Raw genomic sequence first — 21,202 nt, forward strand, 5'->3', positions numbered from 1 at the left:
CTCACATTTGTTAAAATGGAAGCTTGCTAGCCCTCTGCTCTCCTTCAGGTCTCACTTAACTTTTTCTACAGTTACATATACTTAAGTACTTCAGACAGGTGTAAAAGCAAAATTCGCCTTTGAGGCTCTTATTTCAAGGGTATTTTGACTAGACTGTCATCCACATGAGAAATGGAATAAGTAGCATGAGCCGTTCATTAAAAAATATATTTTCAGCAACTACATCTCATCACAAGGCTTTGAAGCACACTTCGCAGCCGTTCTCATTTCACAGCGCAGAAACCAAAGTCTGGGAGGTGACTGCCCAGGATGCAGCTGGTGAGCGATTGCGCCAAGATCCAGAAGCCAGCTTCCCGGTACAGGTACGAGGCATGACGTCACTGGTGGTGCCAGTCTGCGAGCTCGGGACGCGGGCCGGGCCGGAAACTGTACTGCAGAAGGCCCCGCCCCGTCCTGTCCCGCCCCGCAGGAGCCGGGAGTTGTGCAGTCCAGACGGTGCTCAGCCGAGCCCCGGGAGCTGAGCCGGGTGGGCGGGGGCGCCAGGCCCCGCCCCTCGGGCCTACCCCACCCCCAGGTCCACCCCGCCCCGCCCCGCCCCGCCTCGCCTCGCCCCGTCCCGTCCCGTCCCTCCAGCAGTGGCTTGGCCGGGCTCGGCGCTAGGCGGGCGCTGCCGGTGAGTCCCACTTCCTGACAGCGGGTTAGGTCCGCGCCTGGGCGGGGACGCGGAGAATGGAAGCGGGCTTATCGGCCATTACTTTGTATCTCGCCAGCGCCTGCAGTCCTGTCGTGGCGACAACGATGGACCGGAAGCCAGTGAGCCGTGCAGAGGGAGGAGAAGCAGGGGTTGCCTCGGGAGCTGCGGCCGCCGCTCCGTTCAGGGAATCGGCACAGCAGGTAGGAGCGGCCGCCGAGGCTGAGGCCGGGAGAGCCCAGCTTCCTGTCTGCCTCGCCTGCCGCCTGCCCTTTTGGCCTGCCCGGCCTTCCTTCGAGCAGGCCGCCCGCCGGAGGTGCGTCCCGGGGCTCCTCTTCGCGGTGTCCCCGGCTCCGAGCGTCTGCTTGAGGGAAGGGGCGGACGAACCGCAGTCGGAGCGCCGCTGGGCATCGCCTCCTCTGACAGCGCCGCAGACTCCGGGGCGGCCTCGGATTTCGAGGGGTGAGGTTGCAGCTTCGGGTCTGCGAGCGCGAGAAGGAAGGCGTGTCCCCGAAAAGCTGTCCTTGGAGTAGCTGGAAGCCAGGTGACGCCGGCTGCGATCACTTCTCAGTCTCTCCTTGTGGGAGTGCCTGACTTGGCATCTGCCTTTTGGTTAGCAAATAGCAACTGGGTGCTATGCGTTTACAGGCTTCCCCCCCGCACCACTTAATCCTTATAACTTCTGCATGAGGTGTGAGTTATCCCCATTTCACCAGGGAGGTATCTAAGGCTCAGAGCTGCGCTGTCCAATAGACATATAATGCCAGCCGCATTTTAAATTGTACATTTTCTCGTAGCCACATTAAAAAACTAAAAAGAAACCGGTGAAATTAATTTTAATATTCTATTTTATTTAGCCCAATTTATCAAAACATTTCAACATGTAGTTAATATGAATTGAAATTTTAATATTCTATTTTATTTAACCCAATTTTGTCGAAAACCATTTTAACATGCAATTAATATGAAAGTTATCACTGAGATATTTCACAGTCTTTCTGTGGTACTAGTCTTTGAAATCCTTTGTGTATTTCAGCACATCTCAGCTTGAACTGGCCCCATTTCAAGTGAGCATTAGCCCCATGTGGTTACTCTATTGGACAGCATAAATTTAGAGCATTAGGTAAGGTTTGGAGGTTTGTTTTGTTTGGGATTTGGTAGTCTGAAGTAGTAGTGTAGGATCTTTGGCCAAGTAAAACTAATGAAGAAATGGCTTTACCTGAAACCGGCTCAGGAGTATACAGTTTTGATGTTAAAAACCTGAGTTGCTTCTGTGTAGAAATCTTCCCACCCTCAGTGAGAACAAAGCTTTTCAGTGGCTTCATTTTTGAGACTAACCACCTGAATGTTAGTAAGACATTTCCCCCAAACTATGGACTTGTTTTTTCTCCTACTTAAGAAGGGGGAAGATAACCCGCAAGAAGGAATTCAGGGAAAACGCTAATTGATTAGGAAGCCCACTTATTATGTTCAGTTGAGTCTAGACCTGTTGTTGACAGGTGTACTTGAACTGAACCTTTTTAGTCCACAGCGTTTGATGTATTTTCCATTTGATTTTTCCTTCTGTTACTATAATTGTTTTCATCACTACTTCAGCTTTCAGTCTTTCTAATACCAAAGTAAACCTATACTGATTTACCAGATAAATGTTGTTTGAAGAGAGGCTCTTTATTGTGGCTTAGTGCTAATATGTTATCTTCACACTCTTCGTTAAAAAATAATAAAATAAATAAAACGTAAAGAAGGCCATAGAGCAAAAAGTAAAAAGTCATAGGAATACTCCCATCACCCGTTTCTCACATTCACATTCCCCAAAAGTAACTGTTAAGTTTCTGGTGTATTCTTTCTGGGATTGCCTATGCATATATAATCTTTCCTGTTAAACACAAATGGGTTCATACTACACAAACAGTTTTCTAACTTTCCCTTTGTGCTCTCTCATTCACATTCCTGAAGCAGAGACATTTCCAGGAACCCCAAATCTATGCCTACTTGACCACAGTAAGAGGGGAGAGACCAGTGAAGTGGAGACTTGGGTGGCAGGAGAGGCTGCCATCCTGTACTCCTTCATCGGTTTGTCAGAACTGAGAAATCCCAAGTGTCATGTAGGGAAGGAAGACTTAGGAGCTTGGGTCTGTGCTCAGAATTAGGCTTCAAACCAGGACATTCAGCAGCTTATCTGACTAGACTTTTGACCAGAATCTCAGCTTCAATATTATTAAAGGAGTTAAAATTTCAGTACTACTTGTTCATTTATTTATTTATTTAGCACCCCTGCTACCAAGCACTTACGATGTGCCAGGAGCTGTAGGCTAAAGGATAGAGCAGTGAAGGATACGCACTGTGCCTACTCCCATTTTGCCGATCACCTATTTGGGGAAGGTGACGCAGAGTAAATTCCAAGTGTCATACATGTTTTTATAAAGTTCTGGGTGCTATGGGAGTATGGGAGTGAAAAGAAAATTGCCACTAAAAACAGGCCCCAAAGAACAAGATAAGCAGATTTACAGTACTGTTAACCATAAAATGTAATAAAATGTTAATTGACATTGCATCTCATAATTTCCTGGTGTTAGGAAATTGTCTTTTCAGATCTTTGGAGTTTGTTGAAGTAGAGTTTGTATGATTGACAGTGAAAATTTTCTGACCTGCAGGCTGACTGTTTATCTGTAAAAATGAAATGTTTTCAAATTCAGAGAATAACTTTCATTTATAATTGTTGGAAATTTTGAATCAAATTATTTTCTGGTTGGTTTTACCCATCAATACCTCCCTTAACTAACCCCACACTCCCCTCTTTGCCAAGTAGAGGTTGTGATCATATGGTATAGATTCTTTCACAGATTTTTTTACTTGACAATCTGGTTCTTTAAGATGAGGTGTTGACAAACTAGAGCCTATGGGCCAGATCCCACCAGCCACTGATTTGTATAAAATTTTATTGGAACTTAGCCCATTCATTATGTATTGTCCATGGCTGCTTTTGCAGAGTTCAGTAGTTGTGACAGAGATTACATGGCCCTCAAAGCGTAAAATATTTACTATCTGTCCTTTATGGGAAAAATTACTCAGTCCTGCTTAAGATGATAAATGTAAAACTTGGGGTTTACTGTATCAAAAATTAATATTAAAATTTTAAAAGAGAGCTCTTACATAGAAGTCTTTTTAATAAAAATCTTTATATGAAATGTGATGATTAGAACAAATAAAATACCATTTACGTATTATGTATGGAGAATATTACTCAAAGGTTTGTTTATACTTGACTAATAACTTTGGTATTAGAATGAAAAATACGAATTACCTTTCAGCCTTCACCTTTTTTTTTTTTTGTGGTACGCGGGCCTCTCACTGTTGTGGCCTCTCCCGTTGCGGAGCACAGGCTCTGGACGCGCAGGCTCAGTGGCCATGGCTCACGGGCCCAGCCGCTCCGCGGCACATGGGATCTCCCCGGACCGGGGCACAAACCCGCGTCCCCTGCATCGGCAGGCGGACTCTCAACCACTGTGCCACCAGGGAAGCCCCAGCCTTCACCTTTGTAGATTTTTTTTTTTTTACCTTTTGGATAAAATATAGCCAAGAGTCAGTTAATGGAGTTAGTAGATAAGTTTATTCCTGTTATTATGACCCAGCCAGAATGTTTTTATTTATTAAAGTTGTCTAAGGAAGACAAAGTAGTGAAGCCAATGAGAGACACCCCTTCTCCTTTGCCTGTGTCTTAGAAAAGACAAATTAAGCCAGTGAGAGATTGGTAGAGGGAGAATGAGAAGCTGCTTGCTCTGATGGGGGTGGGGTGGGAGTGGAATAAGGCAGGGTGATGTACTGTGAAAGGGCTCAACTTTGTTCATTGACTGGGACTGTTGCTTTCACATCAGATCCATCCAGTTAGTATGATAACTGGAGATCTAACCCAGCTCCTCTGACTTTTCCTTGCCTATAAAGTCATGGTGCAAAAGGAGACATTGGTGTCAGGACAACCATAAACCAAATCTCATATGAAGGGGGAAAATGAGATTGGGTAGGAACGGCTCACTATGCTTAGGGACTGGTGATAGAAGAAAGATGGCCTGGGTGGACCATTTGTTGTTCATCTTATTTATGGACACAATGAATGGGCTGGTGTTCCTTTATTAAGGGCTGGGATATGTTTGAAACCTCAGGACAGGCTAGGGAGAATTGTGGTTTTTGTTTTTTCTGGTTGATCCATAGGTAGCCCATGCTGTCAAGGTTTTCATGGTCTCAGTTTGCTCTACAGCAGTTATAGTTGCTGCCAGTGATGTTCATGTGTGTCATGGAACAATGCGTGTGTTCTTTGGGTTGGATATACCTGGATTCAAATCCTGGCTAATGCCTAAGCTTACCTTTGGGAAGTGAAGGACAGAGAACAGCCATATCTGTTTTCTAAGAAGAACCTTAGAGGATTAAGAGGAAACAATGCATAAAAATAAAGTTACATATACTTGCATAACTGGGCAATTCTAGTCCACTATTTTTATCAGTACAATTCCATCTCTGCAAAAGCAGTTCAAAGAACTTTTCTAGGATTGAACAACAATCATGGGTTTAAATTACGTGTGGTCATATCTACAAGTGTAAGAATCCTTATAGAGGATGAAATTTTTGAACTCTGGACTATCTTGGACAATCCCACTGATATGGACTCTAATCATGGCAGTCCTGTAGTCCTGTATCATTTTGCTTTGGTTTAGTTTTAAAATTGTACCAGAGCATATTCTCATCATGAAAGTAAAACAACAACAAAATACAAAAAGTATAGGTGGCGCAGTGGTTGAGAGTTCACCTGCCGATGCAGGGGACACGGGTTTGTGCCCTGGTCCGGGAGGATCCCACGTGCCGTGGAGCAGCTGGGCCTGTGAGCCATGGCCGCTGAGCCTGCGTGTCCGGAGCCTGTGCTCCGCAACGGGAGAGGCCACAACAGTGAGAGGCCTGCGTACCGCAAAAAAAAAAAAAAAAAAAAAAAAAAGAATAAAAAGCCCCCTTGACCACTCCTTTACCTGTACCTCCTCCCCCATCTTTGTACCTAACCCCAAGGGTAACCACTGTTGCCAGATTTTTCTTTACAGTTATTTGCACTGTGCTTTTTGAAATCTTCTAGTAAGAAGATACAACAAAGGCTTTCTTAGGAATTTAAACTTGAGGCAAAAAGACAAGGAAAAGCTCTTCATCCTCTCCCTCAAAATGCATTTACAATGAGTTTGGAAAATTGGCTATATGTGTGAGGTAAAATTAGTATTTCCCTTGGAATGAAATTTGGATGTAATTAGAATTCCATAGACTATTATAGTTTTAAAATTTGTTAAATCTTTTTACTAGCAGGAAAACTGTGTTGTCATCTATATATTAGTGACCGAGAAATGTAGAAGTTCAGATATAGAATACTGATGGCCTGCTCTCCAGATTTGGTTTACAAATGAGTTTTATTTGGCCTGCACAGTGCTTTAAATTTTTTTGAATTTTAATGTCTTTGGTTGTGGCATGCTTTTCTTCAAAGGTCTACTTTTAATCTATAGCAGTATTTACTCATTTTTGGTACCTGCTTGGACCTAAAAGGCATCTTACTTCGGGACTCCCATTTTGGAAAAGGAGAGGTTCAGAATTAAGCTGAACTGGTTTTGGTTTGCCCACATGTAGCTAGGCTCAAATTCAAAGACTTAGCAGGGTTACCTTATACAAACATTTTATGTTACGTATCTAACATATGTACATGCATCTATATGATTTTCCTTTGATATATCAACACATTAATCCCTCCGTAATTAGCATTGTTCTTTAAAATTATTGATGTCCAGCATGTCTTCACATATTATACGACAGTGGAATTGCTATGACTTGCAGTGTGTTGCTTGCTTTCTTAGCTTTTGACTTAAAAAGTTTAATTGGTTAAGTTCTGTTTTTTAACCTCGGCAGTGAGTATGCAGAGGTTTGCTTTACTATTCATTAAACTCCTCGTTTATGCTGTTGATATGCTTTTCTGTGTATGATCTGTTCTATTGTTTAAAAACTGTTTAAGGATTGGCTTATATTTCTTTATTCCCTAAAATAAAGCAACCGAAAAATTTTTTTGTTACATGAAAGAAAATTAATCTCACTCGAAACTCTTCTTTTCTTAATTTATTATTGACATTAGATGAGTAATGAAAGAGGCTTTGAAAATGTAGAACTGGGAGTCATAGGAAAAAAGAAGAAAGTCCCAAGGAGAGTCATCCACTTTGTTAGTGGTGAAACAATGGAAGAATACAGCACAGATGAAGATGAAGTTGATGGCCTGGAGAAGAAAGATGTTTTGCCTACTGTTGATCCGGTAGGTTTGATACTGATGTTCCTTTTGTCAGTGGGTTTTGTTTTGACTGATTTGTTTCCCTTAAACATTTAAAAAATATATATGTATATTTATTTATTTATATTTTTGGCTGTGTCGGGTCTTAGTTGTGCGGGATCTTCGTTGTGGAACGCTGGCTTCTCTCTAGTTGCAATGTGAGGGCTTAGTTGCCCTGCAGCACGAGGCATCTTAGTTCCCCAACCAGGGATGGAACCCGTGTACCCTGCATTGGAAGGCGGATTCTTAACCACTGGACCACCAGGGAAGTCCCTCTTTCCCTTAAACATTGAATAGAAGGGACCTTTGAGGTTTAAATAAACTGTATTCTGATTATAAAATTATGCATTATGATTTTGGTAGAAAACAGTAATTTTACACAATATGGATGGAAGTATTTTCTGTATTTCAGTAGCCTGAATAGTTTATTTTTGAGTGTCAGAGTTCTTTTGTCAGTGTGGATAGGTTTCTTTAAGATTTATTTCACTAAACGGCGTACTTGAGTTCCAGTCCCTTTGTATTAAAGACTGTACCACCATGATGGTTTCCATTTAAAGCTTAGAAGTTGTCAGTTCTTTTTTATCTTGCCTCAAGTTTTCATTAGAAGATAGGAATATACAGTTCTTAACTTTATGTTCCTCACCAGCTAAATTTTTTTTTTTTTTGCGATACACGGGCTCCTCACTGCTGTGGCCTCTCCTGTTGCGGAGCACAGCCTCCGGACGCGCAGGCTCAGCGGCCATGGCTCACGAGACCAGCTGCTCCGCGGCATGTGGGATCCTCCCAGACCTGGGCACGAACCCGCATCCCCTGCATCGGCAGGCGGACTCCCAACCACTGCGCCACCAGGGAAGCCCCTCACCAGCTAAATTTAAGAATTTCTAAGTTATAAATGATGTGACTGGGGACTTTCCTGGTGGCGCAGTGGTTAAGAATCCGCCTGCCAATGCAGGGAACACGGGTTCGATCCCTGGTCCAGGAAGATCCCACATGCCACGGAGCAACTAAGCCTGTGCACCACAGCTACTGAAGCCCACGTGCCTAGAGCCCATGCTCTGCAGCAAGAGAAGCCACCGCAATGAGAAGCCCGTGCACCACAGCGAAGAGTAGCTGCCGCTGGCCACAACTAGAGAAAGCCCATGCACAGCAGCAAAGACCCAACACAGCCAAAAAGAAATTAAAAAACAAAAACAAAACAAAAAGATGTAACTGTAAAATTATAAGACTAGCTGTACATTTTTTTAAAAGACGTGTTGCCTTTCTAAGTAGTCATTTTGAGACTTCAGTTGATCAAATATTTATGGACTTTCTAGGTGCTGGTGATACAGCAATGGGAAGTATAAATTCCTGCTCTTATATGCTAGTGGGCAGAAAGGCAATAAGCAAGTATATACTATAATTATCAGACTATGGAAAGTGCTATGAAGAAAATAAAGCAAAGTAGCAGAATAGAGAATTATTAATTTAGATTTGGCTTAAAAAATGTTATTACTAATTTTTCATCAGATTTGGTTCTAAATAAATTCTAGTTATTAAAACAATATCAGATCCAGATTCTCTGCTATAGACAATATTCAAAGGACTGTGCAGTATACTCTGAAGGCAATTCCAAATGCATGCAGAATATTGTAGAAGTGTTTCATGCAGTGGAAGAATTGTTGAAATAAATGTCTTTCTTTTAAATTACTTTGAAGGGGTTTTTATTTGTTTGTATAAATTTGTGTATATATGTATGGTTTAAAAAGTCTTTGTCTCAAAAATAGTCCTCTATTTACATAGGAATCAGTAATAAAGACATTGCATAGAAAAAATGCATCCTTACTACTTTCCTAAAGGTTTACTCTTTAAAAAAGCTTTACTGAGATGCAGTCCACATAGCATACATTCATCAATTTAAAATTTGCAGCAGTGGTTTTTAATATATTCACTGATAGACGCAACCATTACCACGGTCAATTTTTAGTACGTTTGCATCACATCAAAAAGAAACCCAGTACCCTTTAGTTATCACTCCCTACCCTTCAACTCCCCAACCCCTGATGACCACTAATCTATTTTCTGTCTATTGATTTCCCTATTATGGACATTTCATATGAACGAACTCCTATGATATGTGATCTTTTGTGACTGGCTTCTTTCACTTAGCGTAACGTTTTCAAGGTTTATCCATGTTATAGCATGTGTCAGAACTTCATTCCTTTTTTTGATATACCATGTTTGTCAGGTCAGAGACATTTGGTTGTTTCTACCTTTTGGCTATTATGAATAATTCAGCTATGAACATTTGTGTACCAGTATTTGTGTGGACGTATGTTTTCATTTCTCTTAGGTATGTACCTATGAGTGGAATTGCTGGGTCATATGATAACTCTATACAGGTATCCCCTGCTTTTTGAAAGTTTGCTTTACACCACTTCGCTTTTATGAAAAACCTACGTTAGTACCTCTTTTCGCTAACTGAAAGAAAGCTGAAGAGGATTTTCACTTTTATGAAAAAAGGTAAAAAGCAAAAATAGCGTCCAGAATTTGTTTTGCAGTGAGCCCTTGTAGAGGTGGTGGGCACCCTGAACAGTGAGAGAGGCACCTTGAAGCTCCTTCCCAGGGGAACTACACTTAGCATCACAGCATCAAACCGCCATAGCTTTGAACTGTATCTGTGAGCATTTGTGCTTTGTTTCGATTTATTTTGTTCAGCTGTTTAGTAAGATGTGTCCTAAGGTAATCACTTATTTGCTTTACACGATTTTGTGTTATGAAAGGTTTCATAGGAATGCTCTACTTATGGATAGCAGGGAAATCCTGTATTCAGTCATTTGAAGAACCACCAAATTGTTTTCCAAAGTGGCTGCACCATTTAAAATTACTGCCAGCATTGAATGAGGGTTCTGATTTCTCTACATCCTTATCAACGCTTGTTACTATCTTTTTTATTCTAGTTGTCCTTGTGGGTGTGAAGTGGCATCTCATTATGGTTTAATTTGCATTTCCCTGGTGGCCAGTGATATTGAGCATCTTTTCATTTGTTTATTGGCCATTTGTATATCATCTTTAGAGAAATGCCTATTCAGATCCCTTGTCTGTTTTTTTTTTTCTCTTCTTTCCTTTTTCTCTCCTTGCGGTACGCGGGCCTCTCAATGTTGTGGCCTCTCCCGTTGCGGACCACAGGCTCCGGACGCACAGACTCAGTGGCCATGGCTCACAGGCCCAGCCACTCCGCGGCATGCGGGATCCTCCTGGACCGGGGCATGAACCCGCGTCCCCTGCATCGTCAGGCCGACTCTCAACCACTGCGCCACCAGGGAAGCCCGCCTGTTTTTTAAAATATTTATTTATTTATGGCTGAGAATCTTTCATTGTGGCGCACGGGCTCTTTGTTGCAGTGTGTGGGCTTCTCTCTAGTTGTGGCACACGGGCTTCAGTGGAAGCTGGGGGTAGAAGGAGCCCTGTGTTCTTAGCTGTACCAGTCTGGCAGTGAATTTCCACTTCACTTTGCTGGAAAGGCCAATGGTCTTGGTTCACTTACTTCATACTCTCATTTTCTTGTCAAATTTTTATTTATTTTCTTGAATAGATGGTTTTTTTCATTTGTAGTATATCCTTAGGACCATTTCCAGAGGGTTTAAATGTTTATTTTAAATAATTTTCACCAGTTTCACTGGGTAGTGGGTCCACAGAGTTCCTCCTGCTGTTGTGCTGTAAGTCCATATCCACTCTTAAAATAGTTAGTTACCTTGTATATAGTATGTTGTCTTTCGAATTTATTTGAGTTTTTAGGCCTAAACTAAGACAAGAAACCTGGGTGATAAGAAACCTGTCTGTGTCCTTCGCTGGGAGGCAGCATGCATAGTCAGAGCTGGTTTCAGTTCTGGCTTAGTCCTGCAGTAGTCACCTCCCTGTGGCGAAGACTTAATCCCACTGCACTTCAGGTCTCACGACTACAAAAAAAAGATAACCTTTGTCTCATCTACATTAAGAATTGTTTTTGAAGATTAAAAAGATAGTACATATGAAGACTCATTGAAAAATGACTAAGAACTATATACATGTAAGGTAGTATTAGATAACAAAGCAAATACAGTAGGTAGCACAAGGAATCTCGCTCAAAAGGTAATTTTAGAACTCTATTGGAATTTGAAAACCCATGACTAAATTTAACAATTTTCCCTACATTTCTTATTCAAGAATCATTTGAAAGTTTATGAAATTAACTTGTTTGGCTTCATTCCTGAAATATCCATTTTGAAGTTTTAAAGTTATATTTTCCTTGGTGGTAATTGTGTCTCCTAGAGTATAGTGATTTTTTTAGGCAACGAGGAGCTGCTCTTATATACTAATACCATATATATGTGTGTGTGTGTGTGTGTGTGTGTATAAATACTGCCAGTAGGAAGCTTATGTTATAAACTTAGTTGGAAGCTGAGAGCTGACATTATACTTCACTTCTACATAAAATTTTCAGAGAAAAATCTGGTACCGTTCATGAAGAATTTATAATTAGCCAATAGGACTATCTATGTTGGCTAAGTTAACCAAGGCCAAAAAAAACAATTACTTAAATCTTTTGCTAAAAGAGACACAATTCATTTGTTGGATATTTTAAATTGCTGCCTGAACTATAGATATCTTCGTTTGGTTTATTGCTTATGCATGCACGTGTTAATGTTAGCCATCTTTTTTTAATGCTGTAATTTAATGTAGGCTTCTGCTCGTAAAGCAAACTTGCAGATAGTGGTTTCCTCTTTAATGGGGACACTTAGGTTGTTTCCATATCTTGGCTACTGTGAATAATGCTGCCACTCACAAGAGAGCGGAAATACCTCTTCGAGATTCTAGTTTCAGTTCTTTTGGATAAATACCCAGAAGTGGAATTGCTGGATCATTTGGTGTTTGTATTTTATTTTTTGAGGAACCGCCCTACTGTTTTCCATAACGGCTGCACCATTTTACATTCCCACCAACAGTGTCCAAGGGTTCTAATTTCTTTACATACTCACCAACACTTGTCTTTTTTTAAAATAATAAACATCCTAGCAGCTGTTTATAATTAAAGACAGACCTAGCATCACTTAATGTGCAAAGCAGACTTTCCAATTTCTATTGGCTTCTAATGCATCGTAAATCTGATAGGACACAGGAATTTGGAAAAGGTATTGTTGTATATTTACATAGTAGATATGTAGAACAGACCCAATTAAAGAAAAACACTGATATCTAAAATAAAGATTTAAGAATAATACTCCTGGGACTTCCCTGGTGGCACAGTGGTTAAGAATCCGCCTGCCAATGCAGGGGACACGGGTTTGAGCCCTGGTCCGGGAAGATCCCACATGCAGTGGAGCAACTAAGCCCGTGCACCCAGAAGTACTGAGCCTGTGCTCTAGAGCCTGCGAGCCACAACTACTGAGCCCACGAGCCACAACTACTGAAGCCCGTGTGCCTAGAGCCCATGCTCCGCAACAAGAGAAGCCACCGCAATGAGAAGCCTGTGCACCACAGTGAAGAGTAGTCCCTGCTTGCCGCAACTAGAGAAAGCCCGCGCGCAGCAACAAAGACCCAATGCAGTCAAAAATAAATAAATAAAAGAATAATACTCCTGGCATATGATACTTGATAGAAAGTAAGAAATGGAGACCTAGATCTTTTTACAATCTTATAATTGTTTTCCTTACATTTTACCTTAGATGAGTGTTAAGAGTAAACATATTTCCAGTAATTCCTTTAACCATTGATTTAGTTTCACTTAGGGTTCCTTAAATATGTGTATATGTGTGTATCTAACTGTACATATTAAAAACTTTGATTATGCACATAACTGTTACCTATATAAATGGACTGATGCCTTTCTTAATATAGTCAGAACTCAAAATTATCTGGGCTCATTTTTGCCTATCAAATTTTTTAAAAGGAAAAGAACAATATACTGTAATGAGGGTACAAGGGAATGGACAATCTCATACATTACTGCTGAATATTTATTGGTAAATTTTCTGGTGTGAAGTTTTGCATTGTGAAGGGAGAGCTTTCCAAATGATTATAGTTTTGACCTAGTTATTCCACCCTTAAGAATTTAAGCATTTGGGAAATATGCTTAATATTTTCAATATAGTAAATGGGAAAAATAGCAGGATAGAAAAAGTATAGCAATGTTGTAAAACACATATATGCTTAGGAAAAGACTGGGAAAAATATACTAAGATGTTAATGATAATTATCCATGGACAGTGGAAAAATGGGTGACTTAAATTTTCTTTATACTTTTTCCATTTTGTGTTATTGCAATAAATGAGCATTACTTTTATAATTTAAAAATAAGTTGTTTCAAAACAAAAGATAGCAAGTCTTAATAGTTCTGTATTAAGGAAGAGATGGAAAATTATGCAGGAAGAAATAGATAATTAAATTTTTGAAGAAAGAGATGAATCTACTTGAGTTTGCACTCATAAATTGGAAGTCTTAAAGACTCAAGATCTTGTCTCAGTTCTTCTGTTACTGGGATGGTGGTGGCGGTAGTGATGCTGGCAGTGGTGGCAGTGTTCCAGTGTAGACTCTGGGTCAGTGTCTGCACAAAGGGCCCTATCCATTCATTCTGTATAACTCTGTGTGATAATGATAGATGGTATTCAGGAATCCTTATGCAGTGTCTCAGCTCTGGAGCAGGTTTGACTCTTTGGTAGTCACAGCCTGGATATTAGCAATTGTTCTCCCTAGAAACAACCCCAGGAGAATTGGTCCACTGCGAAATGCATGCTTTTCTCCAAAAGCATGCTGAGTCCTTTTCTAAGTAGTTTCTTGGCCTTATCACTTATTATGTGTTATAGAAATTGCTTTCATTCCCTATGTTTCTGTACTGTCCCATTTGCTGTTAAAAAAATAAATAAATAAACACTAAAGTCAGAGCATCTTAAACAGAGCCCCTTATCCCCACCTAAGAGATGCTTCCTGCACTGAATGTAGAAGATATAGCAGGTTTTTATCAGGGAGCAGAAATATACAGTGTTTTCTTTTTTTTTCTTTTTTTTTTTTTGAAGTCCTAACTCTTAATTAATTTATTTATTTTTGCTGTGTTGCGTCTTCGTTTCTGTGTGAGGGCTTTCTCTAGTTGTGGCAAGCGGGGGCCACTCTTCATCGCGGTGCGCGGGCCTCTCACTATCGCGGCCTCTCTTGTTGCGGAGCACAGGCTCCAGACGTGCAGGCTCAGTAGTTGTGGCTCACGGGCCTAGTTGCTCCGCGGCATGTGGGATCCTCCCAGACCAGGGCTCGAACCCGCGTTCCCTGCATTAGCAGGCAGATTCTCAACCACTGCACCACCAGGGAAGCCCTACAGTGTTTTCTTGACTGTATTTGTTTGCTTGGACATCCATTCTTGTGTAAAGAGAAACTAAGGAGCTACCTTACTTGTGTGTCTTTTCAGAAATGTTATCCCAGGAATTGATATACCTACTTTTCATTGAAAGACTATGTTACATGTTTACTCCTCTCTGCTTTAGCCCATCTGCCCAGTCTTACAGATATTCCTTTTTTAAAAAATATTTAAAATATAGAACTTTATTTTTAAATTAATTTGCATAAGAAGTTGTTAAGACAGACAGTGGCCACTCAAAATGACTTTGAAAACCCTGAGGTGAAAAATTTTCCTTAACCAGCAAGAAAGGAAATAACACCGAAATTGGCAACTTCATTAGCTTTAGACAGCGGAAAAGGAAGATACTTCCATTTCACCAATAGAGAAAAAAGGGTCATTTCCAGTGTCTACAGTTTTCAGTGTTACAGATATTCTTGTATATGCTTTTTTAACGCCCTTATGGTCATCAGCATATCTTATCTAAGAAGATTATGGACAGGTTTATCTCTTCCTTCTCTCCCTGGAACCAATATTCAAATGATTACTAATGTGTTTGATCGATTGTAGGCTCTATACTATGTTTTCTTTTCATAAACAAAAATATTGGTATGATGAATCATGCTCCTATTACTGATTTCATCCACAGAGGTAAACTGTCATCTATGTGGCAAGCTTCACAGAAGTATTCTATGGAATTACCAAGGGTAACTATGCAGGTGTGTAGTGTAGATTGCATTCTGCCAGTGGTCCTAGCCTACCAAACAGATACTAAACTTTTCTTGGGTTATATGCTCTAGTCCCTTTTTTTTTTTTTTTTTTTTTTTGCGGTACACGGGCCTCTCACTGTTGTGGCCTCTCCCATTGCAGAGCACAGGCTCTGGCCGCGCGCAGGCTCAGCGGCCACGGCTCACGGGCCTAGCCGCTCCGCGGCATGTGGGATCTTCCCGGACCCGGGCACGAACCCATGTCCCCTGCATCAGCAGGCAGACTCTGAACCACTGCGCCACCAGGGAAGCCCTCTAGTCCCTTTTTAATCCTTGAAGGAACAGCAACAAAAAAACCTCATCTTGCCACTTACTGGTTACTTATTTTCCCACCATTAAAAGTTCATTTAATGTGCCCTTAATCTGCTTAATTTCTCTGAACCTTAATTTCCCCACTAAATCATACGTGTGTTGTACTGTATGATTTCTTAGATCCCTTTCCATTGAATGTACACACTCTCTGGTGTGCTTTTGAACAATGAAGACAAAAAAGCAACAAGACAGGAGAAAGGAAGGCTCTGGATAACTCATAAATAATCAAGGTTATGACTTAACCAACTCCATTTCAGTGGCTGCTGCTTTTTTTGGTTATTCTGTGGACTTAAGGTGGTGATTTCTTGAGCGCATAGAAAGGGCTCAAGAAATGTTTATGGAATTATGTAAGTCATTTAACTTTTGTATTTTTAGTGTGTGACTTTCTCCGAGAGAAGATTGCATCTGTTTTGGGCATCAGCACCCCCAAAATACCAGGTGGTGAATGTAAAATGTCTTTGTGACATTCTCTCTACAAAGCTTTTAATTTTTTTTATTGGATTGTACTCTGTTTATAGTATCATCTATAGAATATTCTAAGTGCCCACCAAGTGTTTCACTACTTTCTGGCCTAAATGTATAGAATGAATTTAGGTGTGAATGTTGCTAACCTAACCTCTTGTTGCAGACAAAACTTACCTGGGGCCCCTACTTATGGTTTTACATGCTTCGTGCTGCCACATCAACCCTCTCAGGTATTACTTTTTTGTTTGAATATTGTATGACCACTATAATATGCTCCCAGAACAGGAGCTTTGCTAAATAGGGTGTTTCAAAATTGAAGGAGAAACAATTGGGGGTTAGTCACTCCCTTCTTAGCAGCTAGCTAGCTCACATTGGAAGATATTAATCTAACTTGTACTTCATCTTAAAACATTTTTTAGCTTCTGGATATGCTTTAAAAAAAGGACTAAAAAATAGCTATATTAATTTAGATACAATTTTCATGTTCTTGAAACTTTCCTGTTAGCAGTTATTTTGCTATTTTGCCATTTGATTCCCTGATATTGTTCTCATTCTAACTGCTTATTCTAAAGCCTGTAGTTATAATTCATTTATGTTTTATTTGATTAATATTTCATTTCTTAAGTTGAGATATAACTAAGTCATATTTGAAGGAAATGAATTATCAACTTATGACTTAATCATGCTAACTTTAAATATGCGTTTTAAATCATAAAGCTTTCCTTTGCTTCCCATTTTAACTCCCCCGTAGCTTCTACCACTTTATGCCTTTCATTAGATCTAAATGTGAATAATAATTCATTCAACAAACATTTATTGAGCTCTCAATATATGCTAGACAGTCTAGTATAATGAAAACAACATGAGCTTTACATTCAGACCTGGATTGAACTTTGGATCTGCTTTGTCCGCTTGGGCCAGTTCTTCAACTTCTTTGAGTCTAACCTTTCATAGTGCCTGGCATGTGGCAGGCGCTCAGTGAGTGCTATAGTATAATCCATTCCTTTCTCCCAGCCCAGTGATATCCCAGCCCTCTGAGAGTATACATTTTTCTTGAAGAAATAGACATCTAACAGATGATTATAACACCTGGTGATAAGTGTTAATAGTAAGAGGTATGAGCAGTGTTATTGGGAGCCCAGAAGGAGCCACTTGTGCTTCTTGGGGAAATCAAGGAAGATACACAAAGGAGATGTACTGAATGTTCATTATCTCCCCGAGGGCAGGGAGTGTAACTTTTGTATTCGTACAGTGCTTTGCGCATAGAAAGGGCTCAAGAAATGTTTATGGAATTATGTAAGTCATTTAACTTTTGTATTTTTAGTGTGTGACTTTCTCGGAGAGAAGATTGCATCTGTTTTGGGCATCAGCACCCCAAAATACCAGTATGCCATTGATGAGTATTACCGGATGAAGAAGGAGGTGTGTCTCCTTTTTACATTTTCTTGATTCAGTTTGGTTTGCTGTGGACTTCATGGGTTGCATAATGAAGACATGTATCCTCTAGCTGCCCCAAAGATAGCTCCCTTATACTAGGCATTTCATTCTCGAGTCATTAATTTCTTTATCAAATTAGCATACATTTTAGAATTTTTTAATACTGAAATTCCCCTACAATCTATGTGCACAATTAAGCTAGATTTCATGTGCTAGTTGCTGTGAGAGGTGCCTTAGATATGTTATTTAATTTAATCTCCACACACCTCTCTTTGAATTATTATTCCAAATTTAAGATGAGGAAACAAGACCTGGTCTCTGTACTTAGGACACATAGACTGGATGTGGGAGAAGTGGAATGGGTTTGATGCACGGGAAATGACCAATACTAGAAATGTGTAAGTGCCAGTTGTTAAGGCACAAAGATATGAGGCAATTTTGTGTGCAGATGTCGTGAGGTCTTAGGGTGAGGGTGAAATAAGTTTACCTTTAAAGAGTGAGAAAGCTTTAGCATTTAAGAGTGTGGGCTCGAGAACCAAGTGCTCTGCCACTTCTAACTTTGTAACCTTGGGCAAGATACTTAACCTATATAAGCTGCAGTTTCCTCGTCTTTGTAATGAGGAAAATTGCAGCATCCATGCTCAGGGTTGCTCTAAGGATGAAATGAGTTAATATGTAAAATGCTTAGGGCAGCCCAGAGTGTATAGTGGTGAGCTTGAAATAAATATTAGAATCTTTCATTACTCCTTCAAGCAAACAAGGAGGGCAATTCGGGTAAAGCTGCAATGTAGAGGCATGAATCTAGAAAGCTCAGCTCAGTTGACTGTATTTGTTATGTGGTTTCAAAACTGTTTTATGAACAAATGAGTGTTTTTAACTCTACTAGCCTTGTTGAGAGCCTCATTACCTCATCTGGACTATTGTGATAGTCTCCTAAATGGCCTTTCTCCTTCACTCTCAGAAAATCTCTAGATTAATCATCCTGACAGGTTACTCACTCTGTACTGGCTCACCATACTACAGGGACCAATGCAAATGCCACCATTTCCTCCATCAATTGAGCAGTTCTGGAACTAGAAGTTATTTACTCTCTAAATCTCTATGGTGGTTATTCCTTTCTGTTCTAATACTCTTCTTAAATGTCTTTTTTTTTTTTTTTTTTTTGTGGAGCACAGGCTCCGGATGCGCAGGCTCAGCGGCCATGGCTCACGGGCCCAGCCGCTCTGCGGCATGTGGGATCTTCCCGGACCGGGGCACGAACCCGTGTCCCCTGCATTGGCAGGCGGACTCGCAACCGCTGCGCCACCAGGGAAGCCCTAAATGTCTTAACTTCCTTCCTAGATTGTAAACTTCTTGAGGGCAGGGACTGCCTTATCTGTCTACTAGGTGCTATGGGAACACTAACCATGCTGTATCACTTAAGTGAATAGACCACCCTATTCCACTGAATAGGCTGACACCCTGTAACTGTAGTGATACAGTATTAGCTAATGTTTTATTTAGATTAGAATTAACCTGAAGAGATCCAGCCCGTGTCAAAGTTAATTCAGGTCTCATCTAAGCTAAGCAGTGCTATACTGTGTTTTAAAAATAGCTTCACTACATGTACTTCATACAATAGTTTTCATTTCAATTTGGAAACAGGGGAAGGGGAAGTATGTCTTGTCTTAATTGGATGAAACTGAATTGGACATGACACTAATGTTTTGGTTAAAAAAAAGGCATAAGCAGCTGAAAGTGGGAGAAAAATACTATTCCTTTTGGACATTTATATTTCAACTATTCTTGATATTTCCTCCTTTTAGGAGGAGGAGGAAGAAGAAGAAAACAGGATGTCTGAAGAAGCAGAAAGACAATACCAGCAAAATAAGCTGCAGGCTGATTCCATTGTTCAGTCAGATCAACCAGAAACACTTGTATCCAGTTCATTTGTGAATCTCAACTTTGAAATGGAGGGAGATTGTGAAGTAATTATGGAGAGCAAACAAAATCCAGTCTCTGTCCCTCCTTAGAATGAAATGACCATCAAACTTCTAAGGTAGTTTTTATACCAGGAACTTTCACACTCTCTATTCAATGGGACTTAATAGTTATTTATATTTTAAATTATTAAGTTATCGGGAAAGGGAAGAATGTTTCTTTATTCTTAGGCTCTATCTAGCAAAAGCCAGATCTGAAATTTGGATAATTGTACTATGCTTTTACTGTCAGATTAGTGCTTTGGTTTTAAAATGATCTTTTAAAAAAAGTTAAGGACATTCTAGGACCCTAACCACCAATTAAGAAGAGTTAAATTATCAAGCTTGTCTGTTATTTGTGTAAGAAAAAAAAATAGGTAAGTTGCTGAATAAGGCTAACTAGAGCTGATATTCGTAGTCTCAGATTAAAATGAGGATTTTTCTCCTAGATCTTCTCATGTTATGTCTTTCTTACATTTATATATCTAACCATTCATTTCATACTAAGGATGGTTCACTGAATGTGTAATAAAAGGAGCAAGATGAAAGCATTTTGAATTTTCTTTCCTTGAGAATTAACTTTATTTCATGGGAAGGTGATTGAGTTTATAACACCACCAAATCTTAAGATGGGTTTCCATTTTTTAATGAAGCTTAATCTTAATGTATTTGTATTCAAATGGTAATACCTAGTGATTACCCACATGGCATCCTGTTTATGTCACTCTTTCAGCCCTGAATGCCTCCTATGGGTCAAGATTGGGGGACAGATGAAGACTTAACCCTCCAGGGCTCACTGTTAAATATTGTACAATGTGCAATGGTAGCATAATGAAGTTACCTGTCATTCACCACTTCAAAGCAAGAACAGTGGATGGTTTGCTTGACCCAGTTGGCCATCTCTGTACCCACTGTGCCATTAGCAGACCTTACAAAAGTATAATATGAAACTAATTTTGAAAATACTCCTATATGTGTTCAGGATCTTATATCTGTATGACTTAGATTTATAACTAAATGTGGATAAGGAGAAATATGTAGAGTATTTCAGATATGCTGCTCTTAAAAACCTATTCACAAACTTAAAAAGAGTTTTTAGGATTATGGTTGTTAATAGCCTTCTAAATAGCATTAAGCTTTCAATCTTAACTATATCTATATAGCTTGAAAGAAACAACATAGCTACAGTGGGCTTATTATGGAAGTCTGTTAGCAATGAACATGAACATCTGCCCACTAAGTTCTTCAACTGAAATTTGAAGAATTTAGGAAAGATAATTCTTCATTAGGAATCCTCAGTTACATGGATTCATGGTATGGTGGTGCATGGCATGTGACGGTGATCTTTTTGGTCATGGGTATAAACTATATAATTTAGTGCTTAAAGGATTGTCAGATTATGTAATATCATAAATTATAGTTTACTAGTAGCTTTAAACAATGCTAATCTGATGTGTTCCCTATAATTTTTATCTTCATTTGAGAAGATATTCAAGCTCAAATATTTATTTGGTTATCCTGTAAAGGCAAGCATATCTAAAGGCGATCTGAATCTTCTCTCCCTAGAGGCACTAGATCTAAAAGAGTTGACTCAGAAACTTTTCTGATTGTAGTAGAAGGAGGATAATGATTAATGAAGGTTTTACATTTCTTGAATTTTACTTTTTCTACTTGTCCAACAGTGGCCAGTTTGTAATGTTTATATAGTTATTCACTGTGCCTTAAATTTTTATACTTTTTATTTATGCAAACTATAAAATTTCCCATAAATGCATTAAATGGTTTTGTCTTATTTTTAAGCCTCTTTCACTTTTTCTTCCTTTTCAACCCTTTTAATAGTTACTATTCCTTCTGAATCATAGTTCATGATATTCTACTCTCTTCTTTCATCTCTTA

At 39.8% G+C, this 21,202-nt stretch overlaps 1 protein-coding gene across 4 annotated transcripts in view; it reads left to right on the forward strand.

Moving 5' to 3' along the window:
- The first annotated feature begins 569 nt into the window (after window positions 1-569).
- Window positions 570-21,202, forward strand: part of FAM177A1 (family with sequence similarity 177 member A1) — a 36,897-nt gene continuing 16,264 nt past the window's right edge. Inside the window, exons 1-6 of one of the 4 annotated variants that reach the window (XM_022570732.2) lie at window positions 570-673; window positions 771-894; window positions 6,840-7,013; window positions 16,075-16,141; window positions 17,236-17,333; window positions 19,154-21,098. In XM_022570732.2, the coding sequence (XP_022426440.1) occupies window positions 799-894; window positions 6,840-7,013; window positions 16,075-16,141; window positions 17,236-17,333; window positions 19,154-19,360 (642 nt within the window). In that variant the 5' untranslated portion in view covers window positions 570-673; window positions 771-798 and the 3' untranslated portion in view covers window positions 19,361-21,098. Of the gene's footprint in view, window positions 895-6,839; window positions 7,014-16,074; window positions 16,142-17,235; window positions 17,334-19,153; window positions 21,099-21,202 lie in introns of those variants that run through there. The other 3 variants (XM_089907612.1, XM_022570731.3, XM_022570730.3) reach the window with 3 other exon arrangements.

The sequence above is a fragment of the Delphinapterus leucas genome, chromosome 2 (assembly GCF_059928025.1).
Source record: "Delphinapterus leucas isolate spDelLeu-1000000601 "Yukka" chromosome 2, BTC_Dleu_Yukka2, whole genome shotgun sequence".
NCBI classification, from domain to species: domain Eukaryota; kingdom Metazoa; phylum Chordata; class Mammalia; order Artiodactyla; family Monodontidae; genus Delphinapterus; species Delphinapterus leucas.